The sequence below is a fragment of the Phoca vitulina genome, unplaced genomic scaffold (assembly GCF_004348235.1).
Source record: "Phoca vitulina isolate PV1807 unplaced genomic scaffold, GSC_HSeal_1.0 scaffold3, whole genome shotgun sequence".
Taxonomy (NCBI): Eukaryota; Metazoa; Chordata; class Mammalia; order Carnivora; family Phocidae; genus Phoca; species Phoca vitulina.
The window spans coordinates 80,876,693-80,902,705 of NW_022589706.1; the positions used below are offsets into that span (position 1 = coordinate 80,876,693).

Genomic DNA, 26,013 nt, shown 5'->3' on the forward strand with positions numbered 1-26,013 from the left:
TTTTAAAATGAGACTTCATAGTAATAAATATCAACATTAAGAAAGAAAGAACAACAAACAAAGCCCAAAGTTAGCAGAAGGAAGGAAATAACAAGAGTGGAAATAAATGAAATAGAGACTAAAAAACAATAGAAAAGATGAATGAAACTAATCTACCTTTTTGAAAATATAAACAAAATAGTAAACCTTTAACTACTCTTACCAAGAAAAAAAGAGGACTCAAAGAAATACAACTATAAATGAAAGAGAAGGCATTTCAACTGTTGTCACACAAATATAAAATATTATAAGCAAATACTATGAACGATTGTACACCCACAGGTTGAACAACCTAGAGGAAGTGGCTAAATTCCTAGACACATACAACTTACCAAGACTGAATCATGAAGAAATAGAAAATCTAAATAGACCAATTACTAGTAAGGAGATTGAGTCAGTAATCAAAAACCTCACAACAAAGAAAAGCCCAGGATCAGATGGCTTTAGTGGTGATTTCTACCAAACATTTGAAGATGGGTTAGCAATCCTTCTCAAACTCTTCCAAAAACTTGAAGAAAAGGAATTATTTCCAAACATTTTACAAGGCCAGCATTACAATGATACCAAAACCAAAGACACTACAAAAAAATAATCTATCGATATCCAATGAAAAATTAAATGCAAAAACTTTCAACATAATATTAGCAAACCAAGTCCACTAGTACATTAAAAGGATCATATACTATGATCAAGTGGGATTTACTCCAGGGATGTAAGAATAATTCAACATACCCAATCAATCAGTGCAATATTCCACATGAACAAAATTAAGGATAAAAATGATATGATCATTTAAGAAGCCCAGAAAAAAGTATTTGACAAAGTTCAACATCCTTTCATAATAAAAACTGAGTATAGAAGGAAAATATCTCAACATAATAAAGGCCATATATGAGAAAGCCACAGCTAACATCATACTCAGTGATGAACAGCTGAAAGGTTTTCCTCTAAGATCAGGAACAATACAAAAAATGCCTACTCTCATCACTTTCATTCAATATGTAATTCGAAATACTAGCTAGAACAATCAGGCAAGAAAATAAAATGGGAATCCAAATCAGAAAGGAAGAAGTAAAGCTATCACTATTTGCAGATGACATTATATATAGAAAATTCTAAAGATTCCACCAAAAACTGTTAGAACTAATAAACAAATTCAGTAAAGTTGCAGAATACATCAATATACAAAAATAAGTTGTGTTTCTATATACTAACAATGAACTAACAGAGAAAGTAGGGAAATAATCCCATTTACAAAAGAAAAAGAAAACACCTAGGAATAAATTTAAGCAAGGAGATGAAAAATCTGTATACTGAAAACCACAAAAGATTGATGTCTCAAAAAAAAAAAAAAGATTGATGAAAGAAATCAAAAAAGACACAAATAAATGGAAAAATAGTCTATGTTCATGGATTGGAAGAATCAATATTGTTAACATTCCCATAGTACCCAAAGCAATCTGCAAATTCAGTGCAATCCCTGTCAAAATTCCAACTGCATTTTTCATGGTAATAGAAAAAAATAATCCTAAATTTATATGGAATCACAAATGACCCCAAAGAGTCAAAGCGATCTTGAGAATGAAAAAGACAGCTAGAGTCATCATACTTCCTGATTTCAAACTATATCACAAAGCTATAGTAATTAAAACAGTATGGTACTGGCAACAAAACAGACACATAGATTAATGGAGAATGCAGAGCCAACAAATACATGTATGCAAATATGGTCATTTTTTTTTTTTTTTAATGGAGCCAAGACCATACAATGGGGGAAGGATCATTTCTTCGATAAATGGTATTGGGAAAAGTAGGGATCACACCTAAAAGAATGAAACCAGACCTCTCTTAGACTATACACAAAAATCAACTCAAAATGGATTAAAGTTTTGAACACAAGACCTGAAACTGTAAAATTCCCAGAAAAAAACATAGGGGTAAACTTCTTGGAATTGATCTTGACAATGTTTTTTTGCATTCCAAAAGCAAAGGCACCAAAAGCAAAATAAGTATGACTACATCAAACCAAAAAACTGGACAATAGAGGAAACCATCAACAAAATGAAGAGGTAATCTGGGACGCCTGGGTGGCTCAGTCGTTGGGCGTCTGCCTTCGGCTCAGGTCATGATCCCAGAGTCCTAGGATCGAGCCCCGCATTGGAGCCTGCTTCTCCCTCTCCCACTCCCCCTGCTTGTGTTCCCTCTCTAGCTGTATCTCTCTCTGTCAAATAAATAAATAAACCTTAAAAAAAAAAAAAAGAGGTAATCTATTGAATGGGAGAAAATATTTGCAAATATATCTAGAAAGAGGCTAATATCCCAAATATACAAGAAATCTATAAAACTCAATTAAAAAAAAAAAAAAAAAAAAAAGAGGCAAAGGACCTGAGTAGACATTTTTATAGAGAATGCATACAAATGGCAAATGGGTACATGAAAAGGTGTTCAACATCACTAATCACTGGAGAAATACAAATCAAAACCACAATGAGATATCATCTATCACCTGACCCTGTTAGCATATCTTTGAACCAAAAAGACAAGAATGTTAGCAAGAAGGTAGAGAAAAGGAAATCCTTGTACACTATTAGTGAAAGCATAAACTGTTACAGCCACTATGGAAAACAGTATGGAGAGTCCTCAAAAAGTTAATAATAGAACTTCCATATGATCCAGCAATCCTACTTCTGAGTACATATCCAAAGGAAATGAAATCATTATCTCAAAGAGATTTCTGCACTTCATTGCAGCATTATTCATAATAACCAAGGTGTGGAGACAACCTATGTGTCCACCAATGGGTAAATGGATAAAGAAAATGTGGTATGGAAGGAGAGGGAAAACAAGTTATTATTCAGCCTTAAAAAGGGGAGGGGAATCTTGTAATTTGTAACAACATGGATGAACTTAGAGGACATTGTGCTAAGTGAAATAAGCCAGACAAAGACAAATACATGATTTCACTTATGTGTGGAATCAAAAAGAAAAACAAAAAAGCTGAACTCTGAAACAGAGTAGAGAACTGGTTGTGAGGGCACCTGGGTGGCTCAGTCTGTTGAGCATCTGACTCTTGGTTTCTGCTCAGGTCATGATCTCATGGGTCATGAGATTGAACCCCACATGGGGCTCTGCACTCAGCATGAAGTTTGCTTGGGATTCTTTCCCTCTTCCTCTCCCTACCCCTTTTTGTGCATGCTCTCTCTCTCTCAAATAAATAATTAAATCTTAAAAAATAATAAAAAAATAAAGTGGTTGTGAGAGGCTTGGGAGTAAGGGAAATAGGGAAAGGTTGATAAAAGGGTACAATCTTTCAGTTATAAAATGAATAAGGTCTGTGGATCTAATGTGTAACATGGAGACTATAGTTGATAACACTGTATTATATAATTGCAGTTTACTAAAAGAATACAACTTAAATGTTCTTTTCCAAAAAGGGGGGCATAAAAAGGTGAGGGATATATTTACTCAGTGGGCAAATCCTTTCACAATGTACACATACATCAGATCACATTGTACACTTTAAATATCTTACTATTTGTCAATTATACCTCAGTAAAGCTGAAAAAAAATACCTATTAAGTTTTCCTAGTAGGTTATTTTATCATTTTTGTTCTTTGGGTTCTTTGCTAGTTTTTTCTGTTTGTTTATTGCCCTTAGGATATATCTCGCTTAGGCTATAAAGTCACAATACTGTATTTTAGCCAAAAACTAGAAAGCACTCCAATGCCCATCAATGGTAGAATGGTTATTTTGTGAAATATTCATACAATGGAAAATTGTACTCAATGAATAAATACATGAAAAAGTACACTTATATGCAACAATATGGATGGATATCCCAAACATATGTTGAACAAAAATAACAAGACACAAATAAGCTCATACAATATAATTGTATCTGTGTACATATACATATATATATAGTTTTACCCATTTTTGTACTACATATATAAATAAAAAACATGGTATACTATATAAATAAAAATAAAAATTTAGTATAGTATATATATGAGTAAGCAAAATTGTATATATATACTACATATATTATAAAAATATGCAAAACTATGCATACATATATACATACACACACATATAGTACACTATATATATATAATATAAAAATAGGCAAAACTCTTCTGATAGAAGTTATTGTTATAGACAATGCCTGGAAGTATAGAGGAGATTGTGGAGTGCTAGTGTATATTTATTTCTTACTTTGGGTGCTACTTACTTGGGTATGTTTTATTTGTGAGCATTTGCAAGCTGTAAAATTATGTGTACTTTTTCTGTATATTATGCTACAATAAAAAGTTTGTTTAAATTGTGTTTTAAAATCAAAATAGTTCTTTTCTGATGTAGTTATGGCAAGCTTAATATAAACTTCTTTTAAAACTAATTTACACTCATTTTTGCATGCAGACATCCAGAATACAAGATTGGTAGCCTAGATAAATGTTCGATATCGATATCTATGAACCTGGTCCTTTGATTCCTCAGGAGAACCTGTGCCTGTCAAGGGCTGGATCCCGAGACCTGTGGTGCCTCCTTTTCTTTTGGTTGTTCATGGAGCATGTACTACAATGGATGTAAGTTTGCCAGAAGCAAGATTCCAAGAAAATTTAAGCTGCTTGGGGATGACCCAAAAGAGGTTTGTTTACTTCCTGATATATAATCTCTTTAATTTTGGGGGAGAATTGATGAGTACAGATGAAGTGAACAGTATAACATACTCTGTTAAATTCTCATTAAAATAGAGAATTTCATCTCAGAGGTACATCAGAATTTTAGCTATACTGTAGATACACATTATATATTTTATAAAATTAGCATAATAATAACTGATACCAAAGTAGTAAAGTTTGAACAATATAAACTCTTCATACCTATGCCCTTTTGTACTTATCTTTTATGTTAATTCCAGAGTTTTAAACAGCCATCACTGGTATTAAAACCAAGTGTTAACATTTCATTGTTAAAACTTTCATTTTTCAAACGTGAATTACAGAAGTCATGTCCATCACTGCCACATTCAATAGAGACCACTTCTCATCACATTTTCATACCACAAGATTTGATAGTTTAAAGTTATCATAATGAATGCGTTCAAGTAACTAAAACATTTAGATTTTAACGTAAATTTCTCAAAACATAACTTACAGATGTATATCAATTTTAACAACTTTTGGGTATAGCTTCTAGTGTATGCTAATTGAATAATCAAAAAAACCCCGAATGTTTACCATTTAGATATGACCAAATTTTTAGTGACTCTGTGAACCTTATATAGTTATACTATGTATATTATAATATTGATATTTCCCTCTAAATGAAAAAATGTGTTAGCTTTATTATTTGTGACTATAAGTGGAAACTTAGTAAAGTACAAAAACTCGTGAAATCATGATATAAATTTTTTCACAGGATTATATTTTTAATAAACTATATCAAATGGGCTACATGTCCCTTTTCGTAAAAAATACAAATACTTAATAAGCCTAATGAAGTGTAGCAATTTTACATATCATCAGCCACTTTAATTTTCCATACTGGAGAGTTTTACCACTATTTTATAAATGTTTATCACTTTCACTAGATTTAATATAAAGCAAATCCAAGGGATGGCTAGGAACATCCTCCCTCAGGTAGGTAGGAGAGCTTGGCTTAGAAACCTTCTCACCTTCTAAACTACAAATAAGTATAACTCTGCCAGGTAGTTACATCTTACATCTTAAGATTTTTTGGAGAAATGTTATTGTGAAATGAGAACTTATAAGTATGAATGGAATAACTGGGTATTATCACCTACCATTTTATAAGCATCTTACCTGGAAAATCTGCTCTTTGTAGGGAGGAGGGAGTGTAACTGAACATTTCTCCTTTCAAGTAAACTTTACAAAGTTCTGCATATATACCACATTCTAGTTCTGAGAGTTTTATCCATATTTGAAGCATCTACTAACTTTTAGTTCAGTTGAAAGATCTCCTCAATTTGAATGCTATTTTTATAAACATTTAAAAATATAAAGATTGAAAATAGATGAACCAAACAAATCCTTTCAATAGCTCATCTTCCATGGCAGCTGATTGGAGAAGGAGTGGAGAATGTGACCTCTTTAAGACCATATGGCTTCATTCTCCTTATCCTATTACTAGCATAGGCTTATATTTATAAAATGCCAAATATCTGCATGCAGAGTACAAAATTGATTAATATAAAAATACCAAAGAGCTAGATATTTTGGTAACATACAAAAATAGATGATATATGGTTTATACTTTTTACTTAGAAATAGTCATGTTAAGGAACTTTATTTAATAAGAAAGACACAGTATATTGTCATTTGGATCTAAGATGTAGCAGGAAAAATTTAACTGATAGCATCTCTTACATATAGAAAGGATTTAGAATTTAATAAGTAGAGTTATTCGTTTTATACAGGAAGAGAAACTGGAGTCTCATTTACAAAACCTGTCCACTCTTATGGCACCAACATACAAGAAACTTGCACCTGATGCATATAATAATCAGGTAAGTTTATTAAAAATTATTGACAATGATTGGAACAGTTTACTTATTATTGATGACCTACCTACTTCCAAAAATATTTGTGAAGCAATGATTTTCCTTTATTGTTCTAAATTTTCCTCTTCCCAATTAGTGAAGCCACAATGTTCTGTTTCTGGTACATAAGAATTATATCATCCAAAAGAGCATATTTTTGGTCTTTTAATCTGTAAAGATAATGAGCTTTTAAGTCTCACAAGCTGTTCTATCCACTAATCTTGTTCTCATATCTCTTCTGTAAGCAGACTTTGATGGTTAACTAAAATTATGTGGCCCAAATTGTAGGTTCTAACCACCTATTAATATTAACTGTTTTCACATATGTCTATACATATTAAGCTATGAGTGTACTGCTTTGTAAGTGTACATACATATGTCCAGATATATCAGATTTTGCTGGATTCTCTTCTTTTTAATTGGCCTTGGCTCCATGAACCAAGCAAAAACATCCTTTTCCTATTTTATAGGTGTGTTCTAGGCTGTACCTATTTGGAAGGCTAGGTGATTTGTTCAGAAATGTTCATGAAGAAGGAAAAAAAACTGTAAAGTCTCCCCTGTCATTATAACATCAACAACAGAAGCATTAAATGGATATAAGCTAGATACCATATTTAGTATATGTTACATATATTAAATATACATATATATTTGTTATAAACTAGATATTGTATTTAGTCACTGTGGACATAAAGAGCAATGTAGGGTTTCTGTCTGTAAGGAATTCCTTCTTTAGAGGAGACAGATATGTAAAATAGCAGTTACAGCTGGAATAGAGGTATGCACATTTCTGAAGGAACAAAAAAGTTCTCCCTGAAAGTAGAGACAACTAAGATCACAAATAGCCCTGGAGACCATATAAAAATCTTTGAACTTTATCCTGTATGTAAGAAGGCTACCATTGGGGCATTTTAAGTGTGTGTTGGGGGCAGAGGAGGGTGATTTAATTTAAAAAGAACACTACACCAAAAATTAATGAAGTACTGTATGATGAGTAACATAACATAAAAAAAGTTCACTCAACAAGGCAAATTAAATGAAATACAACTTAGGTTAGTGTAAGATTAAATTGGAGAAGTAAGCTAGTGTAGTCATTGGGCAAGAGATGTTAAAGTCCTAAATTAAAGAAATGGCAGTAGTGATAGAATAAAGAAAATAAGTATGTAAAATATCTGAGATAGAACATACAGAACTTAGTGACCAATTGGATCTGAGGACAAGCAAAAGGTAAATTTCAAGATCCACCAAATTTCTGGCTTGGACAGATGGTTCTATTAACTAGTATTTGGAGTCAGTGAGGAAAAGTAAGTTTGGGGGCAAAAGGGGGAAATGATACATTTCATTTTGGACATAATATGTTTGACATAATTCTAGAATAATTAGTTGGAAAATCAGGAGAAAAATCCAGACTAGCACTGTAGATTTCAAAGTTGTCAAAATGCAAGTAGTTGAAGCTGAATACATAGGAGTGAATGCAGTTTTTCAGAGTGGAGATTATAAAGAGAAGAGGCTACTGATGGCATTTTAGGCATTTAGGCAACACACTGTCATTTTAGGAGTGGAGGATGAGAAACCAGTGAAGTAAATGCTGGGGGTAGGCACAATATAGTAAGAGAGGTTAAAGATTTAAGGGAAAGAGGGAGACTGATAGATGGAGGAAAGCTGGAGGTGATGAAGGTGAGCAGAGTACACAGCAGCAGGGGGTACAGGGAAGTATGAAGAAGAGTACATTTGGCAAACAATTGTCATTTAATAACATTAAAGACTAATGGGATTAGATTAGTTTACATAGCAGAGACAGACAGGGAGACCAATACTAATTTAATGATTTAGCTATTCTTGTTTCAATTATGGACTTTAACACTTTCCTCAAACCTCTACTCTTTCTTTTTTAAGTGGGAGCAAAAGAGGCAAATTAAATAATGATCTGTTTATAAAGTTGTTTTATGTCACAACTTAAGTTTTTAGAAATGCATATGATGTCTATGAAAAATATTTTAAATGCTGTTAATAGTAGTAGGATTAATACTGTTATTTTACAACCTTATCTACTTTGGTAAGTATCACACAAAAGTATATGGGATGCTTGGTACTGTTGTAAAATGTCGGCCATTTTCTGTTGAATAAATTTTGTTATAGGTGCTATTAATCACATGGTTTTAGCTGGGGAAAGAGGACAGAATAACAGAGCATTAATGTTCTTTTTACTCTTTTGATTCTTATTATAGATGGTGTCATATACACCTGATTTTCTAAGCATTGATATTCCACCTAATTACATTATGTTTGCAGTATTTTATGCATTAACTAAACCTAGAATATCCAAAATATGACAGTACCCCAAATTTTAGTTTAACAAGATGATTAGGTATAACTCTTTAGATGTGTTTCAGTATTTATATTTGAATAAATATACTGATAAATGGGCATAAAGTTTCAGTTAAGCAAGATGAATAAGCTCTAGAGATCCGCTTTGCAACAAGTGTACCTATAGTCAACAATAATGTATTGGACACTTAAAACTTTGTTTAATGGTAGATCTCATGCATTCTTCCATAATATATATGTATAATGGAATATTACTCAGCCATCAAAAAGAAGGAAATTTTGCCATTTGCAGAGATGTGAATGGAGCTAGAGTGTATTATGCTAAACAAAATAAGTTAGAGAAAGACAAATACCATCTGATTTCACTCATGTGGAATTTAAAAAAAAACAAAATGAATGAACATATGGAGAGGAAAAACATCAAATCATAAGAGACTCTTAACTATAGAGAACAAACTGAGGGTTGATGGAAGGAGGTGGGTGGGGGGTGGACTAAATGGGTGATGGGTATTAAGGAGGGCACTTGTTGTGATGAGCACTGGATGTTATATGTAAGTGATGAATCACTAAATTCTATACCTGAAACCAATTTTACCATCTATGTTAACTAGAATTTAAATAAAAAAATGAAAAGGAAAAAAATAAAAATAAAAAACTTAAATACATACTCATACATTAAAAAAATACATAAAAAATAGATGTAATGTCTATCTAAATTAAATCAATCAATGGCTGTGAATGGATAAGGTGTTTTGTATATTGCATGGTCGCTACTAGTGGTAATGTTCATCCATATGTCTTAATATGTCTTAATAGAGATCAAAAAAATAGCTACGTGATCTTTCCACACAGTACATGGGAAGACCTGTTAAGGTTATGGATGCTGTCAAAACCTACCATTTGATTTTTGTCTCCTCCCCCAACTGAATATATTATCCTTATTTTTCATATCTAAATGCTCTTCCCTTGCTTTGTTCCTTGATTTTATAAAGTCTCATTGCTAAAGTTAAACTTCTCATCAGAGAAAAATGTAAGAAAAATAGATAGAGGAAAAACATCTTTAAAGTACTGAAAGAGAAAAAAACTGTCAACCTCGAAATCTGTACCCAGTAAAAACAACTCTCAAAAGTAAAGGCAAAATTTTTTTTTTCAAACTTACAAAAGCTGAAATAATTTACCATGAGCAGACTAATAACACTTTAAAAATGTTAAAGGAAGCCCTCCAGCAGAAAGAAAATGATACCAGATAGAAATCTATATTGACGAAAAGGAATGGAAAACATCATAAACAGTAGATATGTGAATAAAAAACCTTTTTCCTTATTTTAAAAATTTCTTTAAAAGATAATTTGCTATTTAAAAAACAATGCATTTTGAAGTTTATAACATGTAGAAGTAGCATAGAGGCTGGGGAATTGAAAGTATACTGTTGTAAGGTTCTCATGTTATATATACAGTTGTATCCTATTTCTTGAATGTAGACTGTGAGAAGTGACAGAATATACTGTAAACCTTAAGGCAAGCAGCCACTGGTGGTGGTGGGGGCGAGGATGTATAGCTAATCCATCAGTAAAGAGATAAAAAAAATGGAATCAATCCAAAAAGGTTCTTGAAAGGAATATGGAACCAAATGAAAGATAAGACAAATATATAACAAATAGCAGAAAAGAAAAATATATATATATATATACACCCACACACATACATATATATATATATATATATATGCGCAACATATTTCTAAATGACCTATGAGCCAAAGAGTAAATCACAAGGGAAATTAGAAAGTATTTCAAACTGAATGAAAATGAAGCCATGACATTGAAATTTGCGGGATGAAGCTATTATGCCTCGCTTAGAGAGACATTTATAGAATTGAACACTTATTAGAAAATTATAAAGTCTCAAATCAATGATCCAGGCTTCTACTCTAAGAAATTTGGAAAAGGGGAGCAATTTGAGCCCAAAAGGTGGAAGGAATGAAAAACTAAACAACAGAAATCAATGAAATGAGGGCGCCTGGGTGGCTCAGTTGGTTAAGCGACTGCCTTCGGCTCAGATCATGATCCTGGAGTCCCGGGATCGAGTCCCGCATCGGGCTCCCTGCTCGGCAGGGAGTCTGCTTCTCCCTCTGACCCTCCCTCCTCTCATGTGCTCTCTCTCTCTCAAATAAATAAAATCTTTAAAAAAAAAAAAAAAAATCAATGAAATGAAATACGGAAACGACAATAAATCAGTGAAACCAAAAGCTGGTACTTTGAATCAATTCAATCAGGAAAAAAGAAAAGGCACAAATTGCCAATATCTAGAGACAAGACATCACTACAGATCCTACTGACATTAAAAGAATAATAAAGACATATTATTAAAGCTATATGTCAATAAATTCAACAGTTTACATGGAATGAGCAAAGTACTTAAAAGACAGTAATTACCAGAGTGCCTGGGTGGCTCAGTTGGTTAAGCATCCAACTCTTGATTTCAGCTAAGGTCATGATCATAGGGTCATAAGATTGAGCCCCACATTGTGCTCTGCACTCAGTGCAGGGTCTGCTTAGGATTCTCTCTCTCTCTCTCTCTCTCTCTCTCTCTCTCTCTCTCTCTGTCTCTGCCCCTCCCTGTGCTTATGCTCTAAATAAATAAATAAATAAATAAATAAATAAATAAATAAATAATTTTTAAACACATACAAATTACCAAAGCTTACTGAAGGAAAAAATAAATACCACAAATCATCCTATATCTATTAAAGACATTGACATTGTAGTTAAAAACTTTTCTAAAAATTCCAGGCTCAGATAATTTCCCTTCCAAACTTGACTCATTATTTAAGGAAGAAATAACAACAATTCAGTGGAAACTCTTCTAGAAAATACAAAAGGAGTGAACTTCCAACTCATTTTATGAAGCTGGAAATAACCTGATACTAGAACTAGACAAAGGCATTAAAGAAAAAAGATTACATAGTCCATTGTTCTTCATAAATATTGATGTGCAAATTCTTAACAAAATTTTAGTGATTAGACACAACAACGTGTAAAAGGGATAATACATCATGACCAAATGGAGTTTATTTCAGGAATGCTTTAACATTCAAAAATCAATCAATGTGATTCACCATAATAGCCAATGTAATGGAGAAAATATGATTATCTCAATAGATAGAGGAAAAAAGCATTTAGCAATATTCAACATCCATAGAAGGGAACTTTCTCAGTCTGATAAGGGGCATAATTGAAAAACCAAAAGCTAACTTCATAATTAATAGTGAAAGACTGAATGCTTTACCCCTAAGACTAGAAACAAGACAAGGACATCCATTTTTACCACTTCTGTTAACATCTAACTGAAAATTTTAGACAGGGCAATAGGCAAGAAAAAAACAAGAAGCATACAGATTGAATAGGAAGAAATGAAAGTGTGCTTATATGCAGACAACATGCTTATCTACGTAGAAAGTCCCAAAGAATCTACCAAAAACTCCTAGTACTAATAAATGGTTTAGCAAAGTTGCAAAATAAAAAAATGAATTGTATTTCTAGGTACTAGCAATAAACAATTAAAAATTGTAGTGAAAACCAATAGCAAATAGCATCAAAAATATGAAATTCTTAGGCATAAAAATTTGACATTTGACAAAAATGTACAAGACCTGTGCACTGAAAACTACATACCATTGCTGAAATTTAAAAAGACCCAAACTGGAAAGATATATTACATTCCCCAAGTCAGTCAGTGGATTCAGTACCTATCAAAATGTTACCAAGTGTTTTGAAGGAATTGACAAGGTGATTCTAAAATATATAGAGAGAAATGCAAAGGATCTGAAATAAAAGAATTTTCAAAAATGTCAGAATTTGAAGATTTCTACTCCCTGATTTCAAGATTACTAAGGGTCCATATTTACTAGTAATCAAGACCGTGATACCTCCCAACACACTGTTATATACCAAAAGATCAGAATAGAAAGTTCAGAAATAGATCCAGCATGAACAGTCAACTGATTTTTGATAAAGGCAATTTAGTGGCAAAGGATAATCTTTTTACCCAGTAGTGTTTGAAAAGTTGGATAGCCATATGGAAAAAAGTTAACCTTGACTCTTAATCTTCATCATATATAAAAATTTACTCAAAATAGATCCACTTATATAAAATTCTAGAAAATGCAAAGTAATCTGTAGTGACAGAAAGCAGATCAGTAGTTTCCTGGGAACAAAGGAAGCGTGAATTAAAAGGGGAAGGAGGAAACTTTGGAAGTGATGGCTATGTACATTATTTTGATTGTTGCAATGGTTTTACATATATGCATGTCAAAATTCATCAAGTAGTACACTTTAAATATATGCTGTTTAATGTATATCAATTATACCTCAACACTGTAAAATAAAAACTTTACCATATCAAAATGTTTGGCCTATTTTGTGTCATTCTGTTGTATTTCTGGATATAAAATATGCAACTTTTTTTTTAAAGTTCTAAATAGCCAAAATACTAAGGAGTCTTTTGACCTGTTCAGTACACAGGTCTTACACTATTTTCTCAAATGTAGCCTAAGAATTTCAAATGCCTAAGTATGTCCCCATTCACACGCACACTTTTATTTTTCAGATTGAATATGAACACAGAGCACCAGAGTGCCGACTGGGTCTGAAGGAAGGCCGACCATTCTCAGGGGTCACTGCATGTTTGGACTTCTGCGCTCATGCCCATAGGGACTTACACAACATGCAGAATGGCAGCACATTGGTAAGTGGGGCACAGGACAGGTTAGCAGCACATCCTGTGAAAGAGTGGAAGGCTGCAAGTTAGTAGCATGTGATTAGAGTAATATGTTCTCTACAGGTGTCATTGCACAAGTGTTTTCATGAATGAATTGCTGTTGCAAAGGTGACCTTGTTTGGCATATCTAGTACTCTCATAATGGGTTGGCACATTACTGGAAATCTGTTGACAAGCACAGGAAAAGCATGGAAATGTTGATGTAAAGCTAAACCAGTGACTATGCATTGCCAGCTACTATTAGCTGCCAAAAGTTCTTTCAAAATTCAGTGTCAGGTATCTAGTAGGTTATAATCAGTAAAGTAAAGAGCCGTGTACAAGTCAAGGCACCAGTCCACCTTGCAGAGAGAAGTGCAAATGAAAAATACCCTTCTGTGGCATAGTAACTACTGCAGAAAATTCAAAGTACAGAAGAGCCCATTTTAACTACATAGCATAGTGGGTGAAGTAGATTGGGCCGTATAATTGGAGGTCTTCATAAGTGGAGAAAATGAATATGGTCTTAGGGTGGAGCAGTGTTTAACACTGAGAGTCCACGGTGTGGCCTTGCATGGAGAGAGAGAAACCGGGGTGGAGATAAAGAATGAAAAAGTTTAAGTGAAGAAACTATAAATTAATCTACCTAATGAGTCATCAACATGGATATATGTGTAGTTAAGGAAGATGACCAATGAGACTTAAGATGAAAAATAGAATACAGAGACCAAAGTCATAGTCTCGGGTAGACAAGAACCCAGGGAGATGGTAAACAATAGTGGAAGTAATTCACGGAACCTGGGTATGAAGTTTTTGAGAAGCAGAAAAGGTATTTGTTTAATGGTCTAGAGCAGAGGTCAGAAAGTTTTTTTTTTTTTTATTAAAGGAAAGTTAGTAAATATTTTAGGCTTCGCAGGCCACATAGGATCTCCGCCACATTATTTTTTTATTATTATTAAAAATGCAAAAAACACTCTTAGTTCACTGGCCATGCAAAAACTGGCTGTGAGGCAGATTAGCATGTGGACTTCTGATCCAGGAGGACCAACAAGAAGGCTTATCATCCACAATATCTTAAATCGTCACTAACCATGTGTTGAACACTTGCTCACTATTAGAAGGCTAAGCTAGATTCTAGGAAGAAGAAAATGATAATCAGAGCCATAGTAGGTTCTAAAGATAGCCATGTTTCACTCTAGCAAGGTGATGGAGAGAAGGCAGAGATGAGAAAGGTTCTGCATAAAGGGGACTTTGCCTCTAATAGGTCACGGTTTCCACGAGGTGCAAGGGAAAGCGGCACTAGGTAAGAACAGAGTAGGGACACACACGTGAGAAAAGGTGGCAAGTGCTCAGAGACGTGGATTTGGAAGACTTATGTATTGGAAGTGAAAAACTCGTTTCAGTCCCATCTCGTGTTAAACTTATCTATCAAGGTAAGTCTGTTATGATCACATTCAAGAGTATCTTCCAGTAATTTTATATTTCCTGCACTTTAAATAATCATGATCATGTTGTTTTCTGCATCACTCAAAAACACTAAATACTATTTTAAAGCCAACAAATAATCTCTCATCAACATCAATATGACTGTGGCTAACAAAAGAGAAAAAGGACATTAAGTTAGCAAAGCAAGAGAGGTAGACTTTACCCATTTTTGGAATAGCCCCTTGTATGGTGCAATAGCTTAGAAGAGAAATGAGAGAGGAACAACAGTAAGTTAGGCTTAACAAGTAAAGAAAGGGAGAGAAGAGGAAGGTAGATGCAGAGTTGAGTTACATACTCCCTATAGCAACCATATCTTCAGTTTTACATTATTTAGATTTCACTTTGGTAGCTTGTGGAAATGTCTTAAGCACAATGAAGGGGAGTTAGGAGTCCAGTGTGAGGAAAGATGTGAAATTTCTTCGTGTACAAAAGTATGAGATTAGATGACTGTGATAACTAGCAAAACAGGAAATCATTTGGTGGAAGAAACTTTTAGCCCTTTCTCGAAGAGGTTTCACATCTCTCACATCTGTGTTTCAAGTGTGAAAGGTGGGAGATTGCTCCATTTTGGTGGGACTGTTGCTTCTTCCCTTAGAATCAAAAATATATTTGAAGAACAAAGTCACCACTGGTAACATTTCCTGACAAGACTCAAAAAAAGAAAAGGGGAAAAAAAAGTCAACATGGACTTGTCTATCTCCCTGTACCATTTTTTTTTTTTTTAAAGATTTATTTATTTCTTTGACAGAGACACAGCGAGAGAGGGAACACAAGCAGGGGGAGTGGGAGAGGGAGAAGCAGGCTTCCCCCCGAGGAGGGAGCCCGATGCGGGGCTCGATCCCAGGACCCTGGGATCATGACCTGAGCCGAAGGCAGACGCTTAACGACTGAGCCACCCAGGCGCCCCCTCCCTGTACCATTTTAATGCAACCTCCCTTAAGAACAGACAATGTGGTTCATGGTAATATGCCTGTCACTGATCTGGTCCAGGAGACCACCACCACAAATCTAAATACTGACAGGGAGAAAGTTACACACACACACAAACACACACACACACACACACACACATTTCTTTTGGACTGAAACTGAGGCGGTACTGTCTTATTTCCCTACCAGGTATGCACCCTCACTAGAGAAGACAATCGAGAAATTGGAGGAAAACCTGAGGATGAGCAGCTCCATGTTCTGCCTCTCTACAAAGTCTCTGACGTGGATGAGTTTGGGAGCGTGGAAGCTCAAGAGAAGAAGAAACAAAATGGTGCCATTCAGGTGCTGAGTTCTTTTCGGCGAAAAGTCCGGATGTTAGCAGAGCCAGTCAAGACATGCCGACAAAGGAAACTAGAAGCCAAGAAAGCTGCAGCTGAAAAGCTTTCCTCTCTGGAAAACAGCGCAAATAAGAATGAAAAGGAAAAGTCAGCCTCATCTCGTACAAAACAGACTGAAAATGCAAGCCAGGCTAAACAGTTGGCAGGTAAATTTAATGTAAAGCAACATGCATCTGTGTTATCTGAAACTTATGTTCAAAATGAGGGCCTTAAGTTTTGAACCAGAATCTTCTCTGAAGTCCCAAGGGCCAGGCTTTGCTCTTGGAGATGGTAATGAGATATTGCACCCTCAACCCCAGCTTAATGGAGAAGTATGGATTCTATTCTATAATGGCAGTTTTATGAGGGGATATGGTGAAATTAGTGTTAATCTAGCAGTGACAGGAGGCCAATTTAGAGGCAGGGGAGCTATGAGTTTGGAGACAGATGCAATAAACCAAGAGAAAAGCTTGAGTTTGGGTGGTAGCAATGAAGACTTAGCAAAAATGATAGAAGTGAATGCGCCCAAAATGATTCGCAATGCATGGCTGACAACGCATTGGAACAAAGATGAAGAAAAATTTAAGATTGACTTCAACATTTTAAGCCTAGGTAACTAAAACAGTACTATTTGTTGAAATAAGAAGTTTGAAAATAGGATTTATGGAGCAGGGGCAGTAGAAGATCCTTTCCTTAGCCACATTAAGTCTGGGTTGAGGAGGGGTATCCTCATAACATGTAGTTATCTTCTAAAGCTTTTACCCATCCAAACGGATCACATCTGTGGTAGTAGCAACAGAGCATGATTTATCAATACTAAGTTGATACTTTCCTTTCAAAATCCCTTGTTTATGTCTTCAGTTAATTGCTATAAAAAGCCGTACAATGTAATGTCCATATCCACATCTTACAAATGGTATTGGCCTGGCCATTAACAAAAGAAAAAGGTTTATCTTTTAAGTTTAGTCTACTAGTTTGCTTAGAATCAACCATCTTTGCTTCACCAAGTCAAATTCCCCTACCAATTCATCTCAAAACCTAGAGAAACTAAGTAATTTAGAATAATATGCTAAAGATGCTTAACAAAAATTTGTTGATTGGTTGACTTACACTAAGAGAAGTAAATCCTATTCACTCCTTAATGTCTCCTTTGAGTTAGCTGCAAAATATAATCGGATAGAACTTTGCCTCCAGTCTTTCCTAACTGGTTTCTGTAATAATCATTTCAGTGCTCAGGACTGCCATTACAGCTCCATTTATTTGTTCTTTTCTCATATATAGATTTTTACGAGGTCATGAAATAAAAGTATGACTTAAAATTTTCACTTACAAAGCTGAAAATTACTTTAAGTTTTATTGACAACTGTGTAGATAGGGTTTGCCAGTTATATAAGATATGCTTTGGGTGTTAAGTGAAGGTCATTCTTTTCTTCATAGCATTGCTGAATCTTCTGTAACAAATTTTATGCTACTTCCAACTATTTAACAAATTTTATTGCATGCCAGGCAGTGGAGAAATAAAGTAAAATAAGACCTGGTCCCTTCCTTCAAGGAACGGCTTTGCATCAGTGGGAGAAGAGGACTAAAAAATGCATAATTACCATACATTATGAAGCATTGCTCTATCTGTATGTTTGCAGTGGGTATTATACATGCACTAGAAGATGAGGTCAGAGAAGGCTTCCTTGAGGAAGGGACGACTGTGCCAAGGAAGGGCAGGGAGGTGGGGTGGAGGGAGAAGGGCACTTCAGGTAGAGTGTGGCATGGTCAGATGCACAGAAGCTCCAGAAAACATGATGCTCTCAGTGAAACAGCTTTTGGATGTTTGTGACATTTTTCTTCACTTACCAAATTGTACTGTTGTAGAGATGTGCTGTTTTATCTAATGCTTTAGACAAAAAATTACTCCAGACAGTGATCAGAACCCTGACTTTGCTCCTCCTTGTTTGATGGGTATTGCATCATCTTACCGGGGGTTCTCACATACGTTTAAGCATCCTCGCTAGCTTCTGTAAAATAATAATCGGACACATTTGTGTGCTTTCTCTTACCCTGTCCACAGAACTTTTGCGACTTTCAGGACCAGTCATGCAGCAGTCCCAGCAGTCCCAGCAGTCCCAGCAGCCCCCGCCCCCACCCCCGCCGCTGCAGAAGCAACCTCCACAGCCACAGAAGCAGCTACCCCAACAGCCACCCCAGCAGCAGCAGCAGCCCCAGCATCACCCCATGACAAATAACCCTCAGTCCGAGTCCGGCAACTCCTACTCTTCCTCTGGATCAGCCAGTCTGTACATGAGGCGGCCCAATCCCGTTATCCAAGCTTATCCGGGCTCTTCACACACTGCAGATATTTATGGAGGCGCCAGCCCTATGAACCTCTATTCCACCTCATCCCAAGCTACAGGTTCATATTTGAATTCTTCTAATCCCATGAATCCCTACACTGGGCTTCTGAACCAGAATACTCAATATCCATCATATCAATGCAATGGAAATGTATCGGTGGACAACTGCTCCCCGTATCTGGGTTCCTATTCTCCCCAGTCTCAGCCCATGGATCTATACAGGTATCCAAACCAAGACCCTCTCTCTAAGCTAAATTTACCACCCATCCATACACTTTACCAGCCGAGGTTCGGAAATAGCCAGAGTTTTTCCTCTAAGTACTTAGGTTATGGAAACCAAACTATGCAGGGAGATGCCTTTAGCAGTTGTACTCTTAAAACAAATGTACACCATGTAGGGACATTTCCTCCTTATTCCACTCATGAGATGGATGGCCACTTCCTGGGAGCCGCCTCTAGATTACCACCCAATTTGAGCAATCCAAACATAGACTATAAGAATGGTGAACATCCCCCATCGTCTCATATAATCCATAACTACGGTGCAGCTCCGGGCATGTTCAACAGCTCTCTTCATGCCCTGCATCTCCAAAACAAGGAAAATGACATGCTTTCCCACACAGCTAATGGGTTCTCTAAGATGCTTCCAGGTCTTAGCCATGATAGAACTGCTTCTGTCCAAGAAGGCTTACACAAATTACAGGATGCCGGTAACCAGGAAAAGCAGCCTTCTGCCCCCGAGGACAATGATGAAGTCTGGTCAGACAGTGAGCAGAGCTTTCTAGATCCTGACATTGGGGGAGTGGCTGTGGCTCCAACTCATGGGTCAATTCTCATTGAGTGTGCCAAGCGCGAGCTTCATGCCACAACCCCTTTAAAGAATCCCAATAGGAACCACCCCACCAGGATCTCGCTGGTCTTTTACCAGCATAAGAGCATGAATGAGCCAAAACATGGCTTGGCGCTCTGGGAAGCCAAAATGGCTGAAAAAGCCCGAGAGAAAGAGGAAGAGTGTGAGAAGTATGGGCCAGACTATGTGCCTCAGAAAACCCACGGCAAAAAAGTGAAACGGGAGCCCACTGAGCCGCATGAACCTCCCGAGCCCACTTACCTGCGCTTTATCAAGTCCCTTGCTGAAAGGACCATGTCCGTGACCACAGACTCCACAGTAACTACATCTCCATATGCCTTCACTCGGGTCACAGGGCCTTACAACAGATACATGTGATGTCGCCCCTTGTGGTGGGTACCTCATTTGAAAAGACCACAACCAACCTGTCCGTAGTGTAGTTCTCATGACAGGGGCAGTGGGGAAAGGACACAGGAGTCCTGGCAGATGTGGTGGGAAGAACCTCAGCTCACCAGCAAAAAAAGAGGTCATCCTACCATAGCACTTAATGTCCACTGACTCCTAAGTGGTCACAGATGGCATCTAGGCAAAAGACCAAAGCATTCTATGCAAAAAGAAGGTGGGGAAGAAAGTGTTCCACAATTTACATTTTTAAACACTGGTTCTATTATTGGACGAGATGATATGTAAATGTGATTTTTTTCCCCCTTACAACTCTACACATCTGTGACCACTTTTAATAATACCAAGTTTGCATAGTCATGGAACACAAGTCAAACAAGTACTGTAGTATTACAGGGGCAGGAATTTTAAAATACCATCTGGTGCTGAATATACAATGTACTGAAATACTGGAATTATGGCTTTTTAACATGCAGTTTTTACTGTAATCTTAATATTAACTTTTATTTATCAAAATAGCTTACAGGAAGCATAAATGAATAGACAGCAAAACACTGAATTTGTTTGGATGTTCTAAGAAATGGTGCTAAGAAAATGGTGTCTTTAACAATTGAAAATTCAATGCCTTTATATCATCAAGATGCTATCTGTGTACTCCAATGCCCTTGAATAATAGGGGTACCTTTTCATTCAAGTTTTTAGCATAATTACCTATTCTTACACGAGGTTCTTGTTTTTTTTTTTTTAAATGTGGACATTTAAAGGCCTCTGGATTTTGCTCATCCAGTGAAGTCCTTGTAGGACAATAAACGTATATATGTACATATATGTATACACATATGTATATGTGCACACACGTATATGTATAAATATTTTAAATGGTGTTTTAGAAGCACTTTGTCTACCTAAGCTTTGACAACTTGAACAATGCTAAGGTACTGAGACGTTTAAAAAAAAAAAAAAAGTTTACTTTCATTTTAGAATGCAAAGTTGATTTTTTTTTTTAAGGAAACAAGGAAAGCTTTTAAAATATTTTTGCTTTTAGCCATGCATCTGCTGATGAGCAATGTGTCCATTTTTAATATAGCCAGTTAAATCTGCAACGGGGCTTACTGGATTCAAGGGAATACATTAGTCCACAACACGTGTTTTCTGGTGCTCATCTCACATGCTATACTGTAAAACAGTTTTATACAACATTGTATGACAAGTTCATTACTCAAATACGTAGTTTTAGGAATTTTCTCTTAACTGCAGGTAATAACGACATGCTACAGACATAACAAAGCTGGTTCACTTAAGCTGATGCTATTTTATGGATCTGTATGCTCTTCAGCAAACCGAATGGCAGTCTGCTTTTGTGTTGATAATTGTACATTGTGATGTTGTCATTTCTTAGCTTAAGTGTCCTCTTTTCCAGGAAGATTGAGCAGACTGATGCCTGCATAAGATGAATAAACAGGGTTAGTTCCATGTGAATCTGTTAATTAAAAAGAAAAAAACAGGCAGCTGGTTTGCTGTGGTGGTTTTAAATCATTAATTTGTATAAAGAAGTGAAAGAGATGTATAGTAAGTAAATTAAATTGTAAACAAAACTTTTTTAACGCAATGCTTTAGTATTTTAGTACTGTAAAAAAATTAAATATATACATATATATGTGTATATATATATATATATATATATGGATTTGAAGCAGAATTCACATCATGATGGTGCTACTCAGCCTGCTACAAATATATCATAATGTGAGCTAAGAATTCATTAAAGGTTTGAGTGATGTTCCTACTTGTCATATACCTCAACACTAGTTTGGCAATAGGATATTGAACTGAGAGTGAAAGCTTAGAGCATCGTGTACCATCATTTTTTTTCCAAGTCTTTTTATTATTATTATTATTATTAAAAAAAAAAGCATACCTTTTTTTCAATACTTGATTTCTTAGCAAGTATAACTTGAACTTCAACCTTTTCATTCTAAAAATTCAGGGATATTTCAGCTCATGTTCTCCTTATGCCAACATGTCACCTGTGTTTATGTAAAATTGTTGTAGGTTAATAAATATATTCTTTTTTCAGGGATTTAACCCTTTTATTTTGAATCCCTCCTATTTTACTTGTATATGTCCTGATGTAACTAAAACTAATTTTGTAAAATCTGTTGGCTCTTTTTATTGTAAAGTAAAGCATTTTAAAAGTTTGGGGAAATCTTTTGACTGTTTCAAGCAGGAAAAAAGAATTACATGAAAATAGAATGCACTGAGTTGATAAAGGGAAGATTGTAAGGCAGGAGTTTGGCAAGTGGCCGTTGGCTAGAGTCTCTCGACACTCTTAAGAGTTTTTGACCCCGTAGCCAATACAGTAGAGCGCCACGAGGACTTCCCTCCATAGGCAGAACGCGTAGGGGTGTGGCGTGCAATCCACTGGACAATTACATTTTGGTCTAAGTACATTTGTGCTTTCTAACATTTCAAATAAATTCTTAAACGAGGCCTTGGAGTTTGGTCAAGTCCTTATAACATGGCTTTTGTCTTTTTTAAAAAATCGCCCCACAGTTTTTGGCTGTGACCAATTTACAAACCTTTTAAAAACGTTTGCATATGTCAGACTACATGATTTCAATATTGTGCATACACCATGTATCCAACCCCAAATATCTGGCTAGTCCGTGCACATCTGTTGGTTTGAATCAGCCATCCCTATATGAATGTCTGCTTTCTGCATCATCCACTGTCATTTGTCAAACTGCTGGCCCAACAGGAACAAGAAGTGTAGTTCGGGGTTTGGAGAGCGGGAGGGAGGGAGGGAGGGAGGAGGAGAGGAAATCAAGTGGCATATTGTAAATATCAGATCTATAATTGTAAATATCACACCTGCCTCAGTTAGAATGAATGGAAGCAGATCTCCAATTTGCTTATATAGGAATATCAGGTTAACTATATAGCCATACTTGAAAATGCTTCTGAGTGGTGTCAACTTTACTTGAATGAATTTTTCATCTTGATTGACGCACAGTGCTGTACAGTTCACTTCTAAAGCTAGTGGGTAACTTGTGTAGGAAACTTTTGCAGTTTGACACTAAGATAATGAACTCTGTGTGCATTTTTCTATGCTTTTTTTAAAACTTAGTTTCATTTCATTTTCATGTTCGGTTTGTCTATAAAACCTGAGGATGGTTATAAATACTGTAAGTATTGTAATGTTATGAATGCAGGTTATTTGAAAGCGTTTATTATTATATCATTCCTGATAACGCTATGTGAGTGTTTTTAATAAAATTTATATTTATTTAATGCACTCTAAGTATGATCTTCGTTGAAGTTTCTGTTTACTGCCTGAATTGCTGCTACTTCAATGAGACAAGAGGGAATGGAAAGAAATTGCTTTTTAAAGATACTTTTTAGATGGTTACTTGTTAAACTGTACCTAAAATAATATCTGGATAACTAAAGCCAAATTTTTTCTCTAGTGAAATAGCCTAGATATGCAACTTCTTTTTCCCCCCCCCCCCCCAGCTTACTTTAGCCTGTTCGCTTTGTGTGTGTAGCCAGTATTAGGGATGGCGTGACAGACAGCACTTCTGCTGACCCTCCATCCTCTAGCTGAACTTCAGGCACCTCCCACTTTTCAGATTTGCTAGTCATTGCCCAGGGCGAGGGGAATTTGAGATTCTGTGAGCTCCAAAGCTTCTCCCGCTAGGGTGCCACACTGACCCTGACCCGGGCTGCCAGGGGCTGGAGATGCTGTAAATGAAGGTGGAGGCAGACTTGCTGCTTAGGAGCCTGCAGGTGAACTGGAATGCGAGAGAAGCTCTACCTGCCCCCTGCCCCTCGGGAAATACTGCCAAGAATGAACCTTTACAGGCAGGCAGGCGGGCACACAGCTCCCCTGTCTCACTGGGGCACTTCTTCCTTGCCTCAGTCTCTTCAGTTGGTTTGTCATCACCCCTCCCCCTGTTTGGGGTAATTCTAGCTTAGCTTTGACCCCTTCCCGACTCTTTGACTCTCTACTCCATCAGCTGTGTGACAACCAGACTGTGAGAAAAGGCCTTATTTATCAAGGACCTTCTCCTCAAGCTGCTGAGAATTTTAAATTGGTTTTGTTGGGTTAGAGGGCAGCTGGAGTTGAGGATATTGGGGTTGGGGGTGGGGGGGGGAGGAAGGCCGGGGGAGCATCTTTTCTTTCCAGTCAATGTGAGGGGAGAATGCTTGCTGGGTGAAGACACTTGCTCACCAACCAGTCACTGGGCTCACCACTGAGGCTCGGGGTGCTTTCTCTCTGCCTTCCTCCCTCCACTCTCTAGTTGTTAGAGTTCACAAAAGACGCTTAGAAGAGAATTAACTGCAATTAGAGATTGTTTCAGTGTTAGCAGCACTCTTCAGTTTCAAAGAACAAAGATACTTTTGTTTCTCTATATTGGCGGCCACCTGCCTACATTTCCCTCTCTCTTACCCAGCAATTTCTCACAAATTTCTGTGTTTGTCTAGTCCAACACACTCCTGAAAGGAGCAGCTATTTTTCCCACATATACACTCAACAAATATGCTTTCTTCGGGGCTTCCTTTTATGTTTCAAAAGGAATTTCTCTACCCAATTTGACATTTTACTCTCTAATCAATTCTTAATTCAAACTGAAATGGGATTTAGTGAGTAAAATAGTTAACATAAAGGCACTCTACTTCTTCCTTACCCCCATAAGAATGAATTCAGAGGATTTAAATCACTAAGAATTTGTGGGCATAACCACTGAGCACTTGCTTTTATTCCTTACACAGAATAGTCACATTAATAGAAATCTGGGTGTTGTTGCTTGAAACTTAAGATGTCTGTGGTGCCCTAACCCTTCCCTCATGGGTAGCTCTTGATTTGGCTCTAAGGAATACAATGAAGTACAAGTAACAGCATAGTAGAAAGCACCTGCTTCGGGATTCAGCCTTGCATTTTCACTAGTTGTGTGCCATCAGCCTCATCTGTAAAAATGAGTAAAATAATGCATCCCTCACAGAAATGTGGTGGGGGTTAAGGAGAATGTAAAGCTTTAAGCACACACTAGAATAAACAGCTATTCTCACAAAATTTTTCATCTCCCTCCTGCTCCTTTGCTTAATGCTAGAAGACTCAGTCCACTGAGCATACCTCAGTGCTCACCTAGCTGACTCCTGCAGCTTCTCTCCTTTCTCCCTAAGGGCAGGCGCCCGAATTACCTCACCTGACAAAATGGGTTTACATACCAGTGTAAAAGCTCTTGAAGAAGCACTACTAGAACCTCAAAGCTAGAGAGACAGTGACAAAATGAGGAAATAATCCCATTTGGTGATCTCATAAAGCCTCAAATTGATTTTCATACAAGTTAATGATCCTCTAGTTACTGTGTGAAAACTCATAGTTGAAATGATGGGACAGTTTCTAACATACCAAATACACAAAGACTAAAAAAAAGTCCAAACAATTTAAGAGTTAAAAGAGGGGCGCCTGGGTGGCTCAGTGGGTTAAGCATCTGCCTTCAGCTCGGGTGATGATCCCAGGGTCCTGGGATCAAGCCCCGAGTTGGGCTCCCTGCTCAGTGGGGGGTCTGCTTCTGCCTCTGCCCCTCCCCCTGCTCATGCTCGCTCTCCCTCTCTTTCTCAAATAAATAAATAATCTTTATTTTTTTTTTTTTTAAAGATTTTATTTATTTATTTGAGAGAGAGAGAGAGAGCACATGAGAGGGGGGAGGGTCAGAGGGAGAAGCAGACTCCCTGCTGAGCAGGGAGCCCGATGCGGGACTCGATCCCGGGACTCCAGGATCATGACCTGAGCCGAAGGCAGTCGCTTAACCAACTGAGCCACCCAGGCGCCCAATAAATAATCTTTAAAAGAAAAAAAAGTTAAGAAAAAAAATTCAACCAGAGAAAAAATAAATTAAGGAAACTATATTTTAATTTCTATTATTTATATTACAT

The 26,013-nt window shown here is 36.4% G+C and overlaps 1 protein-coding gene across 1 annotated transcript in view; it reads left to right on the forward strand.

Moving 5' to 3' along the window:
- TET2 (tet methylcytosine dioxygenase 2) overlaps positions 1–23,364 on the forward strand; it is a 138,786-nt gene extending 115,422 nt beyond the window's left edge. Inside the window, exons 7-11 of the mRNA XM_032400933.1 lie at positions 4,537–4,687; positions 6,479–6,568; positions 13,538–13,675; positions 16,289–16,643; positions 18,539–23,364. Coding sequence (XP_032256824.1) covers positions 4,537–4,687; positions 6,479–6,568; positions 13,538–13,675; positions 16,289–16,643; positions 18,539–20,049 — 2,245 coding nt within the window. The 3' untranslated portion in view covers positions 20,050–23,364. The remainder of the gene's footprint in view (positions 1–4,536; positions 4,688–6,478; positions 6,569–13,537; positions 13,676–16,288; positions 16,644–18,538) is intronic.
- Positions 23,365–26,013: the final 2,649 nt, after the last annotated feature.